The 22,154-nt window shown below is 40.1% G+C and overlaps 1 protein-coding gene across 4 annotated transcripts in view; it reads right to left on the bottom strand.

The window, feature by feature from the left end:
* Positions 1–22,154, bottom strand: part of jakmip1 (janus kinase and microtubule interacting protein 1) — a 34,743-nt gene that overhangs the window by 6,790 nt on the left and 5,799 nt on the right. For 3 of the 4 annotated variants that reach the window (XM_061835119.1, XM_061835115.1, XM_061835116.1), the window contains exons 2-13: positions 17,200–17,534; positions 9,662–9,994; positions 9,270–9,431; positions 8,639–8,851; positions 8,271–8,429; positions 7,126–7,272; positions 6,424–6,588; positions 5,978–6,037; positions 4,987–5,115; positions 4,759–4,887; positions 4,237–4,320; positions 1,049–1,111 (exon numbers count right to left, since the gene is read on the bottom strand). In XM_061835119.1, coding sequence (XP_061691103.1) covers positions 1,049–1,111; positions 4,237–4,320; positions 4,759–4,887; positions 4,987–5,115; positions 5,978–6,037; positions 6,424–6,588; positions 7,126–7,272; positions 8,271–8,429; positions 8,639–8,851; positions 9,270–9,431; positions 9,662–9,994; positions 17,200–17,355 — 1,800 coding nt within the window. In that variant the 5' untranslated portion in view covers positions 17,356–17,534. The remainder of the gene's footprint in view (positions 1–1,048; positions 1,112–4,236; positions 4,321–4,758; positions 4,888–4,986; positions 5,116–5,977; positions 6,038–6,423; positions 6,589–7,125; positions 7,273–8,270; positions 8,430–8,638; positions 8,852–9,269; positions 9,432–9,661; positions 9,995–17,199; positions 17,535–22,154) is intronic. The other variant, XM_061835117.1, reaches the window with a different exon arrangement.

Genomic DNA, 22,154 nt, shown 5'->3' with positions numbered 1-22,154 from the left:
ACACAGGAAGAAGTCGACGTGTTGGGAGGAGCGCGGTGATGACGACGGACAATAACAGTCCCATTATATGGACTGCAGAGATTTGATGCTTTTCTGAGGCGTTAGTTTCGATGTAGAGAATATACAGCAGTCATGGACAGACCCCCCCCCCCCCCCTCAAGTTGTACTTTTCAAGGACTCAGTTTCTCCCGTTCGACCGGTGGCTGGGATGGCGAGATGGGGAAGCCGGGGGGGTTTGCATGCGCGCATCACCGTAAATAGTAACCGGGAAATGTTGTGTGCTTACACATATATATCCATCCATCTATTTTCTTAGCTGCACAATAGTCACAGGAATGCTGGAGCCTATCCCAGCTGTCAATGGGCAGGAGGCACGTTTACACAGACACGGGGAGAACATGCAAACTCCACACACAGAAATCCGGGATTGAACAGCCGCGCCACCGTGTCGCCTCATAAAATATGCTGTTGCTTATACAGTATTAGCACGAGAGGCTATAACTAAGCAGCTAATAACCAGTAATGATTAGATCCGTGCAAATTTCCCCTGCTGGTGAACGAGCCTCAACTGTGACAGCCACAGCTTTATCCTGTTAGGTTAACCCCATGGGAGGTTAAAGAAGGAGAAATTTGGGTGCGTTTTCTCAGTTTTGTTACACAACACGTCGGTATCTTAGCTTAGCTAGAACGAATGGTCTGTAATGCTAAGCACCGGCGATGTCACGGGCGGAATCAAGGATGTTTCTTCAGCGTTTGGCTGTGAAAGCTGGCACACATCCAGATTTTGCTTGGATTTCAAAAATGTTCTTTATTTTCAACTTTTTTTTCAATTAATGTCCAAAATATATGTAATAATATTACTTCACATTGGATGGTTTATTGTACATATGAATTTTCGGGATTGTCTTCCTTTAAGATACCGTTGAAATACTGAAAATGGGTGAATGATTGATACAGCTCCTGAATTAGGTTTACGTAAGGTACCTACCAAGGGATGTATATTAATATTGGAGCCAGAGATTATATACCACAGCAGTATATAAACTACCTTTTCATGAAGTTCCTGGTTCATCCTGAGCAAGTGCTGCTTCTCTTCCACCCACTTTGAGTCCTGCCATAGCAACCAGACAGAACATCAGAAATAACATCACAAGCGGACGCAGATGGCGGAAGAGCAGTGAGAGAGGAAAATGTCAGAAATCAAACAAAGCTGCCAGATAGTGGCCAGTGCCTCTAAATCCCAACGACACATGCAAAGGGAATATTGATACAAAGAAGAACAGAGTTGCAGAAGCAAAACTTTATTGGTCCAAAGCAAGGAAGCCCTCTTCTGGCGTAAAAAGGAAAAGCATGCTGATAAAGCCACATGCTTCAAAATGCTTACAGTGCGAGAAGCCAATCAGAGAAGAAATACAACAGAGCAGCAAATGACAACATTTACTGGATCAGCCTAGCATGCACCAACACAAAAGATTAAAAATAAAACGTGTGTACTAGTACTTATCAGTCATTGGCAAATTCAGGTGATTTAGCCAAGACTTTACAATGGAAGCATTTGTTTTTGATCCAATATAAAATACACCTGGTACTGTAATTTCTTGTGTATAATGCACATCTCCCCCACAAAAATTGTCAAGTCAATAGTGCGCTAAATACTGTACATAGGAAAATAGAATAAAAAAAACCCCACACCATTTATAAATGCATGGTGCCATGTAATGATTTGAAAAAGCTGTACACTTTCATTGTAATATGCCACCATCACCTAGTGGTATGACTACACATTTGTACAGTCATGCTCATAAGTTCACAAGCCTTGGGAGAACTTGTGAAATACTGTTTTACTTTTTATTTTTGCAGTTTAATTTGAATGCCAACAAAATAAAATTAAATGCGCTCCACCGAGCCCATCATGTTTTCTTTATAGAATTGTACCCATCTTACAAATTCTGACAGGGTAATCGAAACTATAAGCACAACTGTGTGTTTTCTCATTCACCAAATGCAGTACAACCTCGGTTCTCGACCACAATTTGTTCCAGAAGAGGGTGCGAGAAGTGATTTATTCAAAAACCGTATCGATATTTCACATTACAATTAATGAATAAAGAAATAATGCGTTAAAAGTTTAAAAAATTTGGCTTTTTAAAGCAGGGTTTTTTTTTTGGCTTTTCCTGATAATAAATTGCATAGTAGAAATACATGTATAGTTTAAATACTTTAAATAAAATAAAATTTGAAATATATTCATTTTTTGCTTAAAATATATGCTTTAGCAGTAGCGTATGCTAGGCTGGGAGTGCATTGTCGTATCTGTAGCGACTCAGCCCCCAGCCTTGTAAACTTTTTTTAATTAACAAAAGTGCTGAATAACTTTAAACAAGCAATAATGAGGGGGGGAAAAAGCAAAAATTTTGTCTTCATTTTCACAACAAGTAACATACATAAACATTAACTCGTAACTGTAGTTAACAAAATACTTGAAACATTCCCCAGCTAACTATTGTTCGTTTATGAAAATTAAAAGGAACTTTTCAACTTCCTCCAAGATCTCTGGCCTCTGCTTGATCAACAAGGTTGCTCCTTTAGCAACGTCACTTTGGTTTAACCCGTCCTTATGTTTCAGAATGGTGCTTATCGTCAATTGCGCCATACCATACTACTTCAATAGCTCAGAAACACGCACACCAGATTCCTTTTTTCAGCACCAGCTGACTTACTACTTCCACTTGGCTTCTTTGGAGCCATGATTAGGGGTGAAAATAGTAACTACTGGTACCCGTCTGCGTACAAAGGCGGTGTTATACAGAATAAAAAAGCGCGTCGTGGTCTGGTCGCGCGCGTTATGTTATTTACGCTTTTTTTTTTTTTTTTTTGCAGGGCGTTTGAATTCACAAAGCGCGTCGTGGGTCAGCAGGTTGGGCTGTGCGCATGTTATTTCCGGGTTTTTTCACGGGGCGTTGCAATTCACAATAACAAAGCACGTTGTGGGTGAGCTGGTCGGGCCGTGCGTGTTGTTATTTCCAGGTTGTTTTAGGGTGTTCGAGTACTGGATTTTTGTTCAAAAACATAAGCAAAAAAAATCTTTAAATTTTCGTTCAAAAAATGATTTCTTCGAGAACGGGGACGTTCGAGAACCGAGTATTCACTGTAAAAGGATGAGTGTGAATTTCAAAATACGAACAAGTATTGCATGTTCAAATAAAAAGCTTAACTCTACAATAATTATATGAAAAAATATGAAAACTTCATGTTTTGCTCATATAGGTAGAAACAAAAGCTTGCATTGTTAAAATGCATTAAGCATGGGTGAAAGGTATGGAAGTAAATATATGCCACCAGGATTTGAATTAAAAATGCCATTGAAAATTTTATGTTGTAAAATTCACATTGTTATTCCAAAGTGTTCACATTTTCAATAGCTGCATTTCAGTTTAACTTTTCAATGTTAACAAATTCACCATATAAAAAAAAATTCTACCTTTAAAATTCAAACGCAATATCTTCAGTCTCCTGAGATTCAACTGGCTACAATTCGCTGTCTGCAATTCACCGTCTAAATTCATTGTTAATAAGGCAGGGTTACTGTAGGTCTCCTTAACACTGAACTCTGAATTAGATGGTGAATTTCAGACAGCGAATTGTAGCCAGTTGAATCTCAGGAGACTGAAGATAGTGTTTGAATTTTAAAGGTTGAATTTTTTTATATGGTGAATTTGTTAACATTGAAAAGTTAAACTGAAATACAGCTATTGAAAATGTGATCAGTTTGAAATAACGATGTGAATTTTACAACATAACATTTTCTGTGGCATTTTTAATTAAAATCCTGGTGGCACATATTTACTTCCATAGAAGAATTTTGAGGTAAAATTTGGGGTGCATATTATACATGGGTGAGCATTATACACCAAAAAAATACAGTATTTTAACATATTAAATGTAAAAAATCGCATCTTTCCAATTTGAATTTTACTACAACCATCTATGAGGAGGATCCAAAAATATATACATTTTCCTGGGGGCAAAACTGAAAGGAAAGATAACCTACAACAGGAAAGAGCATGCAGTCAGCAAGTTGTGACAGCACACATGCAGGAAGGGAGGTCAAAGGAACCTGCGGCAGACCTGGTCGGCATAGCGCCAACCCAGGAGCAGAGCGGCCAGACAAACATGCAGGAGGGCCAGTGAGAGGAGAACCCGAGAGCTGCGGTCTCCATCTCTTGTCTTTGTTACCTGCCCCCGCTCCACCAGTGCCTTCTCCAGATCTACGATCTTGGCCTGGCAGCCAATGAGCTCCGCCTGCAGCTGTTCACGCGTCTGAGGGTTCAAGTCCCAAAAGGAAAAGAAAGATATGAGCTCAAAATGTATCTTCAGAATATTTTTGGAATCTGTGACTATCACAAGGGCTCTCTTAGTTGAATTACATGTTGAATGTACAGTATATTCATTAAGGTGGCAATGAAAAAGACCAGGGATTCAAAATGGATGGATGAATATTTATAAAGTACAGTTCAGGTGTATTTAACTTGGAAGTACAACATGTTTCATTTCAAAGTTTAAATCTTTATGGAGTCAAACATTTATTAAAACGTACATCTCACTAAAGTGTGAAACCTTTTAACTGAACCATTTAGAGTATGCACAGACTTTTATTTTCCAACATTTAGGCATAGTGTTAATGCTCAAACTGTGACCAATGTTTCACTTGCTTACAATAAAATGAAATAAACTGAACAGATAATTCACAGTACACACCCTGGCTTCTCTCTCCGCATCGAGAGAGCCTCCAGTCTGTTCTTGCAAGAGAGCGTAGGCCCGCTGGAGAGCCTGGTATTCTCTGGTGAGCTGACGAAAACGAAGCTCTGACTCCTCATGGGAAGCACTCTGAGAAATGAGAGCATTTGTAGTAGCTCAACTTCACTGAAAAACCCTCCAGAGAAGCCTGGTCTTTTGCAATACTAAAAGATTCAGCAATTTCCTCACCTCCTCTAATTCCTCTTCTGGAGTGGCAGGTGTGCGATCAGTAAGATCCGTGTTAAAGGAGGTCAGAGAGGAGGTTTCAGACTCTACAGATTCCTCATCAAACCCAAAATATGTCTCTACAACATGCCTCTGTGGAGAAGAAAGAAAAAGATGATAATAGTAATAATACCCTAAAGCCCCCTTTATTTTGCTAACCTGTCTGAAAAGTATCAAAACTAAGCCATGTCACCGGTCTGTGCATTTGCATTTTTTGTTTTCATTTTTGTGGTTCCCTCATCATTTGAAAGCCGGTACAATGCTTACCATCATGTTTATAAGTCATCTCCTGGCAACCGGAGAAGTAAAGGCAGACCAGAGCACAGAGACAAATGAAGGCAGAGAAGCAGAGGATGAGAAGGAAGTACTCTGTCATATTGCCACCGGAACAAAAACTCCCAAATCAACTCGACAAACCCTACTAAGTACGGCATCAAAACATGTCTCGTATCCAAGCAAGTCCAAGTATCAAGGTACACCATCCAATACCAGAATCTCCCTTGCCAAGCAGACAACTGTTTCCAGCGCTGCGGTGTGGGGAAAGCCAACAGTATGCTTCGACTACCAACTCCTCCTCCTAGCAACATCCGTCACGCATTAACTCAAATATGCTGGGCATGATCACAGCAATGACTTCACCCAATTAGGCATCCTCACCTCAAATCTCCTCAACCGTACACACTGTTTAACATGAAGCTTAACTGCCCTTCACAATATCATTAATTCCTTCTGCATTAACAATTAAAACAGGAGAATATAATAAATAAAAAAGTAAAAGCAGAGTATATAATATTCCTCTGGCTGTTTAAAAATCCTAATGCTTTCAACATTAAGGGAACTGTCATGTCTCCTGAGCCCAATTAAACGTACACAGACGCACAATGCAGTACTGGGACGATCAGTCAACCACAGATGAGGTGGTTACTTAGCTACTTCATTGACATACTGTACTTACTTTGGTTAGTTTGAGAGGTTTCCGCCTCATCTTTTTGCCCAGCACCAAACGGTCACGTTCCTAAACACAAACATGATGGAGATGAACATCTCGCTTAGTTCCTTGTCAAGTCACACTGTTTTCAAGTATGTGGGTGCTTGTCCAGTCAGAGCTACAAGTATCCAGCAAATCAAAATAGACCATGTAAAGGTTGTTTTCCTGTTAAAAAGGGTCATGGTGTAATGAACAGTGGAGTGACCACATGTAGGTAGTTTGAATGCCGTGCACACTAAGAACATAATTAAACAGATGAACCGCCAAATCACTTGTGGAAATTAAATCACAATGTTTGATGTCTATAATATATAGATTTTTTAAAAATGTTAAGTTTTGACTTCAAACGTGAAAGATTTATTTTGTGTGGTTTGATAACTATTTGTCTATTCAACTATGTGTACAAAGTCGACCTGAGTGAGTTCTTCGATGATGTCGCGTTGCTCTGCAATCTGGAGCTTGAGGAACTCTACTTCCTGCTCCTCGTGGGCGTGGCTTAAGTCGGTTAAAGAGCTGGGGCGCTTTAGCTGGTTTGGATGCGTTTGGTGCTGAAATGGGGCTCCAGAAGCTTTTTCTTTCTAAGAGAAAGCGAGAGAGACAACATCCAAATGAAATCTGACTAGTTAATGTTTTTCCTTAAATAGCCGCTAGAGGTCATCCATGAAAGTAAATGTCCCACAAAAAACGACATTAATTCATTTTGCATAGTGCTTCACTCAGGTCGCAGATGACCCTATTCCAGCTGACTCTTGGCTAGAGGTGGGGTACACCCTCAACTGGTCGCCAGCACGTTAAAGAACTAAAAGAAACAAACAATCAGTCACACTCACATTTACACCTATGGGCAATTTAGAGGCTTCAATGAATCTACCATGCATATTTTTGGGATGTCGGAGGAAACCAGAGTAAACCCAAACAGGCATGGCGAAAACATGCTAAATCCACATGGGCGAGGCGGGATTTGAACCTCGATCCTCAGAACTGGCAGGCAGATGTGATAAAGTTGCCCAAAAAATACATCCAAGGAAAAAACATAATATTGATTGTTTCAAAAGCATGAACAGCTAATCCAGCATTTTTTTTTTAATTTGAGATCAAGCAAAGTTGATTCTGACCATCTCAGCATTCTCACGGCTCAAGTTTTTAAGTTTCTCCTCCATTCGCTGCAGTGTTTGCAGGAGGTCATCATTCTTCTTGGAGAGGCGCTTGGTCTTTTCAAACATGGGCTTCATCTGGCTCTCTGCCTCTCGAACTCTCTTTAACTGGAAAGTGAACAGCAACCAAACACGCTGTCATCATGGCTGTGTTGATGTTCTTTCCAACTGACACATGAAGCATAAAATTAAATGTTCACATACAATGTGCCTTGAGATACGAGTTCAACGCACATGACCCACAACACTCATATCTCAAATCATCATTTCCCCGTGAAAAGAATGGAAATGCCAATAATCTGTTCAAGTCTCCCATCTCCCCATCATATTTTAGTCAGTCCATTGTATTTTGTAAAAAAAAGTACAGTAATGGCATGAGTTAAAAAATAAATAAATTCACGTTGCATTCATTGAATGCTGATCCTTCTGATGTACCCGCCTTGGCCACTTAGGGGTAGTATAACATTTTAATTGAGGCGCTATAAATTCAATCTACAATCTGATTTGGATGTGGTCCTGCTTCCATGTAGAGGCCCAACATATTGGAGCAGCTTGTGTCCTGCCAAGAACCCAGATGACATTCAACGCCTCAAATCCTCACCAGTACAGCACTAATATATGAATTTAAATACTACTATGTCAATGTACACCACTTGTTTTCAATCTGTTGCTGAAAGCTCTGCAACATAGATGCTGATTAGCGTTAGCACTGAGTTATCAGACTGAAAGATTAAGCTATGGTTATTTTAATGTATTCCTCTTTGTTTTATGTTTAGTTTCCCAGCAAACTTCACCTTGGTGCGGCATTAAACAATTCAGACTTTTTGGAGGAATTGTTCACTATTTGCCAAACTGCTCCATATTGTGTGTTGTGTTGAGTTCACAGCCACCGTACAACAGCACTCATATATTTCAAGTTTGAGCTCACAAGTCAAAGCAAATAAATAGGTTACAACTTGAACTTCAAAAAACTGATAGTCAGGTCACTAGAACTCAAGCCATCACTGTACTTGACTCCAAAACATGTACCATTTGTTTTGCACTTTTGTCTATGCTGATCGTGCGTCTGTGTGTGTACTCTGAATGACTGAATGCATTGTCCTCACAAGTTCATTCCGCTCATCAGCCAGCAGTGCATTTCTGTCTTCCAGCTTCCTGATGACGGAGTGGAGCTCTGCTATCTTCAGTTGGAACCTCCTAGTGTCACGCTCCTCCACCTCCTGGGAAGCAGGGGGTAGAGGGGAGGAGGAGGAGTAGTACAAAAACTGAACAAGGGGAGGACAAACATGCAGACAGGCAGGTAGAGAGGTTCATGGGAAGGAGGATGTTACGAAATGGAGGATGAGCATGCATGAATAAACTAATGCCACTAAAACATAAACATTTGTTGTACCTGTAGTATTATAGACATTGCAGCGATATATGCCTTTCAAGCACTGAATAAAAGATCTTTGAATTAAGTTGATATATGTACCTGGTTATTGAGCACGTCTGTGTTGTCCCCAAGCCCGGGCACCACCTCCCTCTTTGGACTGCTGTGGTTGTATCTTTCGGCTTCTCGGACGTGAACCAGCTGTTCATCTAGGGCTTCCTTTTGGAGCTGGAGTTTCTGAGTGTAGCCGGCCTGCATCCCCAGCTCTCTCTCCAGGGCACACACCACACGGTCCTTGGCCTTTAGCTCATCCATCTATGGGAGAAGATGGTAACGAAAACAGGAAAGGTAAGTTATTTAGCTGGAAAGATGACCTTGAATGAAACCTGAAAGTTTTAGTTTTGCACACCGTTCTTCATCAGAACATTCCGTATACCAAAGACAAAGCAATCATTGCCTGGCAATTACAACTCAGCTTTTATTACATAGTATCAACAAGAAATCCACACAAGGAGGTAAAGTTAGAGTAAGGGAGACAGCAGTATTTAGTCACTAAACTTAATCAGTGAGATAGATCCTGAGAAAGCAGGTAAACAGATGCTAGTGACTGAAGAGAGGTTTGGCTGGTGATGTTACAGTAAACAAAAGTTTTTTAAAAAGTTAAACTAACAGATGTTGTATTTGTCAGGCTAATAAAGTATGCTTTTCTCCTCCACAGCAACTTTTGCCTTACCAGTCGCCGGATGTCTCTTTCACAGTCACGTTTGATGCGGTGCACTTCATCCTGGTGCTGCTGGTAAGCTGTCCTCAGATCAGCTGCTTTGGCTTTATCGGCTTGTAATGCATTGGCCAGAGCCTCGTCAGCCTGCTTCTTGGCTGCCTTTAGTTCTTGGATCTAAAAGAGAGGTCAACATTGTATAAATATATAAATTTGTAAACAGCAGGTCTATTCCACTGACGAGTTGTCATGACACAAGAGATGCATAGTTACTCGGGGAAGGCGACCCGTAAAACAATAGCTTGGCAAGAGCCTTTTCCCACTCAGCATCCTGTTTTTATTGCATGCATAACATCCACATTCGTTGTCAACAAAGAACTTGGAGCTGTGCACATGCTGAAACATACCTCTTGTTGTAGCTTTAACCTTTCGCAATCGAAAGCCCTCTTGGCCTCTTCTCGAGCCTCTCCGAGAAGGGCATTTTTTAGCTTGTCAGCGGCTCCGTCTCTCAGGGCGTGCACCAGTCCCTGGAGCCTTTGTACCTCTGTGTCACGGATCTTAATCGTCCTGGCCAGCTCCGCTTCATGCTGCCGTGCGAGAGCTTCTCGTGCCGCTGCAGTCTCGCGTAGCTTCTCCTCATGGAGTTTAGCGCGTAGGTCTGTGAGCGCCACAGCGTGCTTGTGCTGCTCCAGCTCCCGAGCCTGACGTTGCTCCTGCAGCCGCTCACGCAGTTTACACACCTGAAAAACGCAGGTTCTGTCAGTAATTACTCAACATACACTTATTCAGTCACTTCATTAAGTATACAGTACAGTCCAAGGTTTCCTTGTTATGGGGTGAGGGGGAGGTGACATTGCACAAATGTTTCAAATCGTTTACATGAATTTCAGTACATCAAAAGGACAACCAAAGTACATAAAATGTAGTATATAAATACTGTAGGAAATTTTGACACTCTTCTTTGCAGAATTGTTATAACTTAGTAATGTATATCAGAGGGTTCTTGTGCATGAACTGCATTTAAGGTCTTATCATTGCCTCTCAATTTTATTTAATTGCAGACTTTCCCTTGGCCACATCAAAGCCTTCATTTTGGTTTTCATAAGCCCTTTAGAGTAGACTTGATGGTAAATTTTGAGTCATTGTCCAGTTGCATAACCCAAAAGAGTATCAAATACTGACAAAGTGATCACTCGACATCTGTCGGCAGAATTTTTGTTTGGTAGACAGCAGAATTAATCAAAGCAAACCTAAGTGTCGAGGATTACATTCGCTAACTAGCTACAAGTAATCATCTCCCCAAACGAAGAATAATAAAGCACTGGCTGATGTTTTCAATACTTTCTAGTGCAGCTGTGAAATTAATACTTTCACACCCCACTATCACACCTCTAACCCCCCACCCCCACCACCGCAACCAACCAAACAACCACCCACATTGACCATTTACAAACAAGTGAAACCTGTCTATGAACAAAAAAATATCACCAAAGTGGCAACTCCAAACAGTGTGTCCCCCTCCTGCTTAAAAATCTGCATAGACCACCCCACGCTCACCCCTTCAACAGATTTTTGGAACTGTGTGCCTATTCGGCTTTAAACACTCAATTATCATCCCTGTCCCCAAAAAACCTGCAATCTCAGGTCTGAATGACTACAGCAGTTACTCACTTTCAAAAAATATACAGGTGTGTTCAGTCATGCTCGCAGATATAGTTGCGGGTGTGGTCCACCAGTCAAAGTTGCGGGTGTGATTAGGGATGGAATCTCAAGACCTTAAAATATTTTACTGGATTAATATAACATAACTGTAAATTAAAAATAGAATGAACAAATACATAACTAAAATAGAAAACAAAAATTTCAAACTCAGAAATGTTAGATGTTATAATTTCAACTGATATTAGTAGAACATGATATAAAACGGTATTTAAAATTTTTCATCAATAAAAATTGTTGATCTGACAAACTTTATCTGAAGAAAAGTTAAATGCACTGGCCTGTCAAGGAATAAACGCGAACAACTATACCGCAATGTTTTGAAAATGCTGAAAGTTTAGTTCAACATAATCGGCGTTAGTTGCAACAAGCTATTGATACATTGGAACAAACATTCTTGTCGCCAATCATGATGTATTGTTAGAATTTAGCGTAATTTACGGCGGCATCTATTGTCAATCCATTGATGAAAGCTAACAGTAGATGATCTATATCTTCTTAAAGCATGGAGAGGGCGAAAGTTGTCAACTTCAAGATAACGCGTACCACGGGGGAAAATGACCGTTCGCATTTAGATATATGGACAGACTAGTCTAACGTTGGAACTTATATCCCAAAAATGTTTCAGTGTAACTGAATTTCCTTTGACATGACTCATGATGTTGATGACTTTCAACATAAATGCGCTTGCCGCACATGAAGAAGCTTGGAAGATGCACTTTTGGCATAACTTAAGGCCCTGGCTAGCCTTTTTTCATCATTAGCCATTTTTTTTTTTTTTTTAAACCAAAATAAATTTTCATGAGCCACTTTTCGATAATCATAGCCAATCACATGCCGGTCAAACTGCGGTCTACTAACATGACTAATACTCTTTCTTGTTCTTCAGGCTACATGTATACAAATAACTTTCAGACGTAACTGTGATACAAGGAATTATATTTTTATTGGTAACTGAATCTACTTTGTTTTGAGACAGTTCCTTAAGGATGTCTTTACAATGTTATGCGTGCTGAACCCACGTTCTACAACTACGTCTTTGCAGTTGCAGAAAACTTGTGATCAGCTGTCTGCTGATGATTCCCAAAGTCATCCAACTTCGGGACCAACGATGATTTTCAGCGTGTCAGAAATTTTTTTTTCCACTGTCAATACACCATTGGCAGAAAAAAATTGAGTCACTGAATTTGAGCCACTTGTATTTAGAAAACCATCCCTGTCAAATCTTTTGTCTCTGCCCTACACAGGGAGTAAATTTTCCGACAGCAGACAAAGGAGCCATGACTGACGGAGCCAAAGTGATCTTTCAAGATAGAGGAAATTAACTTATCACCAAAGATGGAACTGTATTCTCCATTGAGGAAAACGAGAGTCTATGCTACGGAAACACAGCAAATACCCAGCAACAAGGTGTTGATGACTGTAAATGATATCATGTAGAGACAAAGTACGTCTAACTTGTGACGTTAAAACGTGGCACAAGATATTGGAACACTGCAATGTGGATGATGTATTAAAATTACCAAATGAGAATTACAAGTAACACAAAAATCGACTGTAATGTTTGTACACAGGGAAAATTTACCAACAACAGAAACAGGAAAGCTGATCCAAAAGCTATTGCGCCTCTTGAATTGATACATACATATTTGTCTGGCCCCATCAAGGTGACCAGTCAAGACGGTTATAGATATGCCATTTCATTCACAGATGATTTTTCAGGGCAATATCTGTTTATTTCCTTAACAATAAGAATGATGTTAGATTAGCAACAGAAAAATTTATTGCAGACAGTGTGCCATTTGACAATGTAAAATCCATTAGGTCTGATAACGGTACGGAATATACAGGCAATACCTTTCAGTCACTATTGAGAGAAAAAGGCATAAGACATGAGACATCATCTCCACATTCTCCTCATCAAAATGCTGCTGAAAGACAGTGGAGAACGCTCTTTGAGATGGGAAGGTGCTTGCTACTCGAAAAGTGATTACCAAAGGTACTATGACCTTAAAGCCGTTCAAAATGCAGCTCATATTTGGAACAGATGTTACCATAACATGACCAAAAATTCCTCATATTTTCTGCCAACAGGAAAAAAGCCAGACCTCTCCAAAATGTGGGTGTTTGGGTCAGAGTGCTATGCATACAAACATGACCAAAAGAATATAGACACCAGATGTGAGAAAGGAATATTTGTCGGGTATAGTAGAAACAGCCCCGCTTACCTGGTGTATAATCCTCAAACAGGGAAGTTGTATAGGGTGTCTTTCCCGCGTAATGGGCATTCGTCCAATTCTCCAGCTGACAAGCTGCACTTATACCAATGCCATCCTTTGTTTTTCGGAAGATAATCCTAAAGATTTGTAAATTTTCTGTAGCATCCAGGTAGCATGAAATGATGGTGCCAAAGCGTGGGTTTAACGCGGAACTCGGATGCAGTTGTCTCCGATGTAAAGTATTGAATTATGTTCTTATATTTTGTTTTATTTTATGGATTTTATTTTGAAACTAGTTACGTAGCGGAGGATCACGTGATTCACTTACACCAATAAGCTGTAAGGACGAGTTTCTTTTCTGTTCTGTTGCATTATGGGATGTATGGTGATAACAAAAACACTCTGTTCAGTTTGTGTCCATGGCATAAATAAATAAATACACACACACACATATATATATATATATATATATATATATATATATATATATATATATATATATATATATATAAAGAGACGACATCAAGTATTTTCCCTATAACTATGGAAAAGCCTGGAAGTACAAATGCAACAGGTCAGGTTATGGGCCCAGGCACGGCTCACGTGGAGGAAGATGGCAGAGATTCCATGGATGACGCGCTCTCCATTCACATTTATTTTTTCGTATAGACATTAAAGTGAATAATGTTATATGTATTTTTCATTACAATATCTATTTTAGAATGTTTATAAGGATGGCACTTGGGGTTTAACCTAAAGCCCGCAAGGCAGTAGAAGGAAAATGGGTATATGTCATCAAAGAAACAGGGATAAAATCTTTAAAGCTAGATATGCAGCCAAAGGTTATAGTCAATCAGACGGTATCATTATCACGAGACATTTGCCCCGACAGTAAACATTACATCAGTATGAGCGTTGATGCAGATAGCTGTAGAAAATGAGCTCATCGTTCACCAAATTGATGTCAAAACAGGATATTTACATGCACCTATAGAGGAAGAGATTTTCTTAGAGCAACAAGAAGGTTTTGAAATAACATCTGAGATAGGAGAGAAGCTGGCGTACGAATTAAAACGATTCCTTGATGGGTTAAAACAATCAGGGAGAAATTGGTATGGGATTCTACATGATCACTTGGTAAAAGATAACTTTGTAAGAAATCTATCTAACCACTGTGTATATAGAAAACAGTTTGAAGATGATGTGATCTTGGTCATCATTTGGGTAGATCGAATAATTGCAGCAAGCAAGAATGACATCCTAAACGAATTCAAAGACACAATGAAGTCCAGATTTAACATGAAGGATTTAGGAGAAATATCATACTTCTTGGGTATTGAGTATGAACAAGATGGTGAACAAATCAAAATGAGTCGGAAAAAGTACATCTTAAAAATGCTTGAAAGGTTTGGAATTCAAATTGTAAACCACGCTACACGCCATGTGAACCAAAACCAGAAACTAATGAGAGAGATACAAATGAAGTTGTGAATCCCAAATAGTATCGTGAAATTGTTGGCAGTTTGATTTATGCCATGACCTGTACCAGACCAGACATTAGCTGGATAGTACGCAAACTGTCACAAACTCTGGCGAAACCGAAAGCAGAAAACTTAGTATCTGGCAAACATGTTTTGAGGTACTCGAAAGGTACAAGTGACTATGTGGTGTGTTTCAGGAAAAATGAGGAAGATTTAAACTTAATGGCCTTCAGCGACTCTGATTGGGGATCTTAAGTTGAAGATCGACGAAGCACCACAGGGTACTGCTTCAGACTAACAAAACAGGGTCCTGCGATCTCTTGGAAGTCAAAGAAGCAACCAACAGTTGCTCTCTCAACTTGTGAGGCACAATACATTGCATTGGCTTCTACTACTCAAGGAAGCATTTATCTTACTCAGTTGATGAATGGCATGGATAACAAAATGTACAGTTGTACTACGATTCATGGAGACAACCAGGGTGTGATAGCACTGTGCAATAACACAGTGAATAGAGGTCTAAACACATTGATGTGAAATACCACTTTATAAGAGACATGCTAAATGAAGGGAAAATAAATGTCTTTTGTCCATCAGAAGAAATGCTGGCAGATATGTTGACAAAGTCTGTTGCAAAACCAAAAATACTGAAGTTGAAAACATGATTCTTTGAAAAGTAAGCATATGGTTTTATGGAGATGAGAACGAGTGGGGGTGTTGAATTATGTTCTCATATTTTATTTCATTTTATGGATTTTATTTTGAAACTAGTTATGTAGTGGGGGGTTACTAACAGCAATAAGCTGTAAGGGTGCGTTTGTGTCTATGGCATAAATAAAGATATCTATATATATATAAATAACGACAGAGACAGCATCAAGTATTTTCCCTCTAACTATGGAAGAGCCTGGAAGTACAAATCCACCATAAACAATTATTCGCTCAACTTCCGGTATACCATCTGACGAAACTTTCGTCACGCTAAAGCCAAGAATTGAATACGAATTCTAATATTCATAATTCAAAAATCATAAATCATATTCTAATATACATAAAAGTCTATAAGAGTAGATAATCATACGCTAGGATAAACATCCAATTTTTTTCGTTATTTTAAAACTTTACTCGCCGGACTCAGTATGTGTTTGTATATGGCACGGGCCCTGTAACTTCCTAACATGCTCCATACGGTTAACTTGCACTTCCTGTTTCCAAGTGCATACTGATTGTTTAGGAGCAGGCTTGTTTAGTTAACAACGCTTATGAAATAAACACGTAAATTGATGTCAAGACTACACAAAATAAATGACGTTTTTCAATATCTATTTTTTCTACTCGTAACAAATATTACGCGCGTAATTTTTCGTGCTTGACTCGTAGCAAATTCCACGTAAGTGATTTTTCGTGCTCAACTGTGCAGATTTGCAAGCATACACGCGCCGCACGCGCGCACATACGCACGCACACACACACGCACGCACACACGCACACACACACACACACACACACACACACACACACACACACACACACACCATTATTGGTAAACACCTACCCACTCTTCAGAACTTGCCAGGATTAAAACAAGGGCACACAAAATCCTCATGGATCTGGATATCCTGGTCACCACCCATTCCAACACCTTCCTCAGGGAGGCACTATCTAACAATGCAAACTAAAAACACCAAGCATTCCCTCTTCCCTCTTGCTATTAACTTATTAAACAGCTTAATTGCTGGACATTTCCTTTGCAACATGCTGACAGTTTTGCACATCTCTATCGGGACACTTCTACATCATTTGTACACTCCCAGTTTTATGATGCTGGACTATTGGCTACTCATGTTGAAGAACTCTCGTGCCATTTGCACAATTGCCACTGTACCAGATCATTGAGGATTGCATCTTTTGCAAAATTGCCATTATAATCAGTATCACCAAACTTCTGTTAAACTTTGATTGCTCATGGCTATCCACACATATTGTTTTTGTCCTGAATATATATTTTGTCAAAGTGGCTGTTCATTGTCATACAAGAGTGGCTCCAACTACCAGAGACAAATTTCCCGTTTATCTTGTAACATACTAGGCCAATAAAACCGATTCTGACTTGGGGTTCTGAAATTAGGAGCAGGAATCAGAAAAAGAAAGACTTCCAACATGCTGTACTGTCAACATGATCTTGCTATCAATTTCCATGGATGTTAGACGTAAGGCATAATTAAAATTCTAAATAAATAATTGTAATTATTGAATAAATTATCTTCCTGCGCTGGAAAAAAGACAAGTATTATCACCTTTTTTTCATGTTTTTTTTTTTAAATCAATGTTTAATTTTTCCCCAAAATAAATATAATTTGGCTGAACATTGAGAAGTGGCCACAACAGTGCACTATTCTGTCTAATAAAAGATATTTCGCACATCCACAAATTTGATTACAAGAGGAAGACGTACTACTCCTGGACTGGTTGCCAGCCAATGAAATTTCAATTTTTTTTCCAAAATTCCAACCTTTTCTTCCATACCTTCCCCCGCTCCTGCTGCAGCTCAATCTGGAAGTCCATCATTTTGCTCCTAAGCTCTTCGTTGGCGGCCTGAACCGGGTCAGCCATCACTTCTAATTTCTCCAACTTCCTTCCCTTTTTAAGGGGCAGGGCCACAGGGGGTGTGGCAGATGACATGGCACTTCCAACCAATCGGGGGAGACATGGAGAGGCAGGTGTTGTGTACCAGGAGGAGAGAGAATCAGTCAGTGCTGCTGCTGCTGCTGCTTATGCTCCTTTTTACAGTAAGCCTCACTTGACGCATCTTTCAGCTAGTCAAGTCTGAATCATGGCAGGAAGATGCAGAGGAGACGAATCTATTGGAGATGAAGAGAAACACACAGAACAGACAACAGTCATAATGTTGTAGAGTAAGCTAACTGACCGTACGTACTATGGAAGTTGTTGTAAGGTAAATCCAAAAGCACTTAAAATAACTAGATTGTTAAATATTGTCTCAAATCGTTGCTGGGACATAAGTGTTAATCCAATGCCAAATGTCCAGGTGTTTATTTGAAACATACAGCTATTGCAGAGGATGCCTTTATTTGTACAATTTCCATTTGTTTGTCGTATTAAACTTGGCTCTTCAATCCTCAATCAAAGGCAGAACTATCCATCCATCCAGTTTTTGTACCGCCGATCCCCACTCGGGTCACGGGTGTGCTCGAGACTCTCCCAGTTATCTTTGGGCGAGAACCGCGATACACCCTAAAGTGGTCACCAGCCAATCGCAGGAAACATGGTTTTCCTCAAATGTCCGCTAGAGGTAATCCATGAAAGTAAATTTCCTACAAAAATTACATTATTTCATATTGTAAGGTGCTTAACTTGGGTCGCAGGCGTGTTGGAGCCTATCACAGTTGACTCTCGGAGTGTTTGACTGAGGAAAAATTATACATCCTTTTATTTATATATATATATATATATATATATATATATATATATATATATATATATACACACACACACACACACACCACACACACACACACACACACACACACACACACACCACACACACACACACAGAATTAGCTTTTTGTGCACTGTATTGTCTTTGCTTTCATCCTGGCCGGATCAGGGTGTGCCAAGGTGGAATTTTAAAATTATACACCGTCTCATCCTGCACTTTCTAATTTGGCTTCAGACCAGACCTCTCCCACTCGAAAAGAGAAAATCTCATTCAGTTTAAACACTTTTTCTTCTATTATTCACATACTCCGACAGTCATTGCATCAACAGCATTTCTTTTTTTAACTTTCGCCATTAATATCAAAAGTAAACATAAGCAGCATGTCTAGCTCATCTTTGATCTACGTTTCCCAGACTGTGGACACTATTGTTATAAAACACATTGATGGGCTGCTTAAGTACTGTAACATTTGTAATTATGAGTGTACGTTTTTAAGAGCGGGGATGGGGGCCGGGTGTAAGGTAAACTAGCAAAAAGAAAGTGTGGCAGAGCAGCGGTCGTTGCTTGAGAAGGTTCTGTGTGCTGCCTAAAAGATACCAGTGGCTGCTTCTTTTAATATTTTACAGTACGTATGTGAATTGTGCCATTGGATGTAACAACCAGTCATCCCTCACTCATTGAATCACATTGCAAAATTCCACAAAAAGAATAGCTGTATGTTATACTTTCCATTTGCATTTGATTTTTTTTTGTGTGCAATGCACAATATCTGCGAAGAGACTGCATCAGCGGTACACAATTGCGCACGCATGCAGTTTAGAGGGAACATTGGCTGATTTTTTTTTTTTTTTTGCCACCCTGTCCCGCGATCCACTAAGACTGCCTCGCGATCGACGCATTGAGCACCCCTGGTTTAAAACCATGCAGGTGTGTTTTTTTCCACCTACACTCTTAAATGATAAGTTAATGAAGTGACATCTGTCTATGTCAACGATATTGTGAGCGTCAGACCAACTAAATGCTCTTTCAATAGATAGCAGAAGGTATACCAGTAAATAATGTCTGTATCCGACAGTTCAAACACATAATAATAGCTTTGTGTTGAACTAAACAGTGCCAGATTTCACACTAAGTAAATTTTCGAGTAAATTAAGATCGTCATTATTTCGATATGCATAATTTTGTGCTATTTTAGCATAGTCATTTGCTGTGAGTTTTTTGTAATGTAAAATGTGTTTCTTGACTCAAACTTTCGGAAACAGTTTGAAACCGGAACAGAAACTACCAAGTAGGGCCATCAAAGAACATGTTGAGATCAATAACTAATTGAGGCAAGGGAACTATTAGAGCAGAGCCCATATCTGAAAGTGGACTCGTCAAATCCCGTCGATATAAAAAAAACTATAAAACTAAGTGAGCAATTCCCACGACATGCAGTGCCATCCTTAAACTACACCGGCATTAGCCAACATTGGTACAACACAAACAGATGGCTACAACAGTTGCCATGGAAACCCATGCTCCCTCAAAAGTCTTTTGCTCTTGCAGTGAGAAATGACAAGTTGGAACACTTTCGGATTGGATTTGAGCTTCTCAAACAGTACAGAGGCTGCACATTTGAGAAACAAGCAGCCAAGTTATCTAAATCAATCTCTAAACTGAGGTTGACTGAGAGGCAATAATGTGGTGACGAGGAAGCGCACACACGCTATGCATGGTCCAAATCTTGCTAAGCAGTACGAGGAGGAAGCAAGACAGACAAAGGTTACAACTTACATGAATAATGGAGAGACAGAGAAAAACCCTGCAGAGAAACAAACTTTCAAGCGTCTCCACTGTCTTACATTTTCCCACCCCCGCAAGCTGCTATTGCAATAGAAGCAAGCAGAGGCAACCGGGGATCTCACGATTGTTCAGAGATGTAGAGACTAGACTTCATTCAGTCATAGAGTAAGCAATGGCACATGTCCACATTCTTTAACTCTTTACACAGAATTATCAGGAAGCTACACATTCATTCCAGTATCAGAAGCAGACTTGCCACTAATCCTTATTAAAAGTACTTACAGTGATTCATTAGATGTGACTTCCAAGCTTGCGCATGAGAAACTACTAATAACTGCAAAGAGGGGGTACGCAACTTGAAATGACTGCCAGATGGTTAAACTGGTTTATCTACATCGGGGGAGGAGCTGCAGATTTACCTCCAACAAACATATAATTTTGTCATTTTCCTCAAGTTGGAAAGTGCAAAACCAAAAAACAAGGGGATCTCTCAAAGCCTCGTGGACCCACAAGCTGTCTAGATATTGGTCAGAGGGTTTAGACTGACAATGGTGAGGTTAAAGGAAATTCAGGAATGTTATGAGGCAAACTGGAACATTTTATAAGGACAAAGCACAAAAGCAACATCACAGAGCTAAACAAAAAAAAAAAAATAAAAACCTTGTTACCTTGGGGGGGACATGTGTTGGTGGTCACCGGTGCTCAAGACAGGGGACGACAATGTAAAGATTGCTTGAGGTATGTTCACACTTAAAATCATACGGCTCGCAAGCAGACAACAAAACTTTACGTAGCCTAGCAAGCTAGTGCTACCACTACCGTGTGTAAAAATACTGCCGTCCTGTAAAATACATGATCTGGCCAGAGCAGTGAATTCCAACCTTTTTACATTCAAGGCACATACTTTACAATTAAATCTCATGGCACATTGACAAAAATGTCACAATACATTACATTAATTGCTGTATGTACTTCCTGCCATCTAATAAAAGACCATTAATTTGTTCTGTCGGTCACTATGCGTCACTGACATAAATAGATGAACAAAGATAAATTATTGAAACTATATATTTTTTGAGCAATTAAACACACAGATTTACACAGAAAATGAACAAGTCATTTATATTGACTCATGGCCCCATCTCTCATTTAATAGTGTTTTGTGAAGGTTTTTAAATCAACAATTACGAATTTTCAGGGGCACTGCCGTTTTCGCGAGTGACATGGCCCGCATGCGCGGATTTGACGTGTACCGTGCCACAACAAAGGCTCAATTACATGGGACACCATTTATGCCCAGCGCTGATATCTCGGATTTATACTCATCTGATGAAGAAATAGCAGGACTGGTTGATCGGGAAGACGGAAGAATACTTCTATTCAGATTTGAACCTGTAGCTGTAAATGTTGAATATTTGGATGGTTCTTCGGGTGGAATGACACGGACCCGGACTACTCGGAGGCCTACGCGCAGGACATAAGTGCGTAAACAAAGGCCCCCGGAGCTCCTGGCCGGCAGCCGCGAATGGTTCTTTGGACAGAATGACGCGGAGTCCGTCAAGCGAGCTCCGGCAGCGGGCTGCGAGCCGAGCTTCCAGGCGGTGGAGGCCGTTAGCCCAGACGCCGAAGGTAGGCTAAAGGCCTCCGCCGCCACCGAAGCTCGGCTAAAGGCCTACGCGGACGTCGAAGCTCGTCTCGCGGCCCGCCGCCGGAGCTCACGGGGGCCTTTGTTTACGCACTTATGTCGCACGCCACCGAGTAGTCAGATTAGTAGTAGTAGTAGTAGTAGTAGTAGTAGTAGTAGTAGTCAGTCTCCAGTAGTCAGAGGATTTACCATCGCATTGTCAAAATAGGGTACATATTACATGACCTATTGGATACACTGTTCATGCAAAGCACTGGATTTCCCCTTTAATTTGCTGATCGGTCCCAAAAATCCTGATCATATAAAGCATAACAAATACATGTAACAAAGAAACAGTAAGTACAAATGAGAGCAAAGACTTATAGTCAATAGTGAGTGTGTGTGTGTGTATGATAGACTGATAAAGTTCTGTTTATATTGCACATTCACGACAAGCATGACACACATGAACACACATTGTCATTCTAATCTTATCAACATAGATGAGGGAGACGGAGACTGTTAGAACAGGTGTTGCCTCACTCCAGCCCATAGCTGCCCAGCCGTGCGCACAAAGTGATACACAAACTTTAAAAAAACACACTGAATCCA

The sequence above is a fragment of the Syngnathoides biaculeatus genome, chromosome 11, assembly GCF_019802595.1.
Source record: "Syngnathoides biaculeatus isolate LvHL_M chromosome 11, ASM1980259v1, whole genome shotgun sequence".
Classification (NCBI taxonomy): Eukaryota; Metazoa; Chordata; class Actinopteri; order Syngnathiformes; family Syngnathidae; genus Syngnathoides; species Syngnathoides biaculeatus.
Note: the sequence above shows the minus strand (reverse complement) of the source record. Positions and strands in the feature narration are given on the sequence as shown.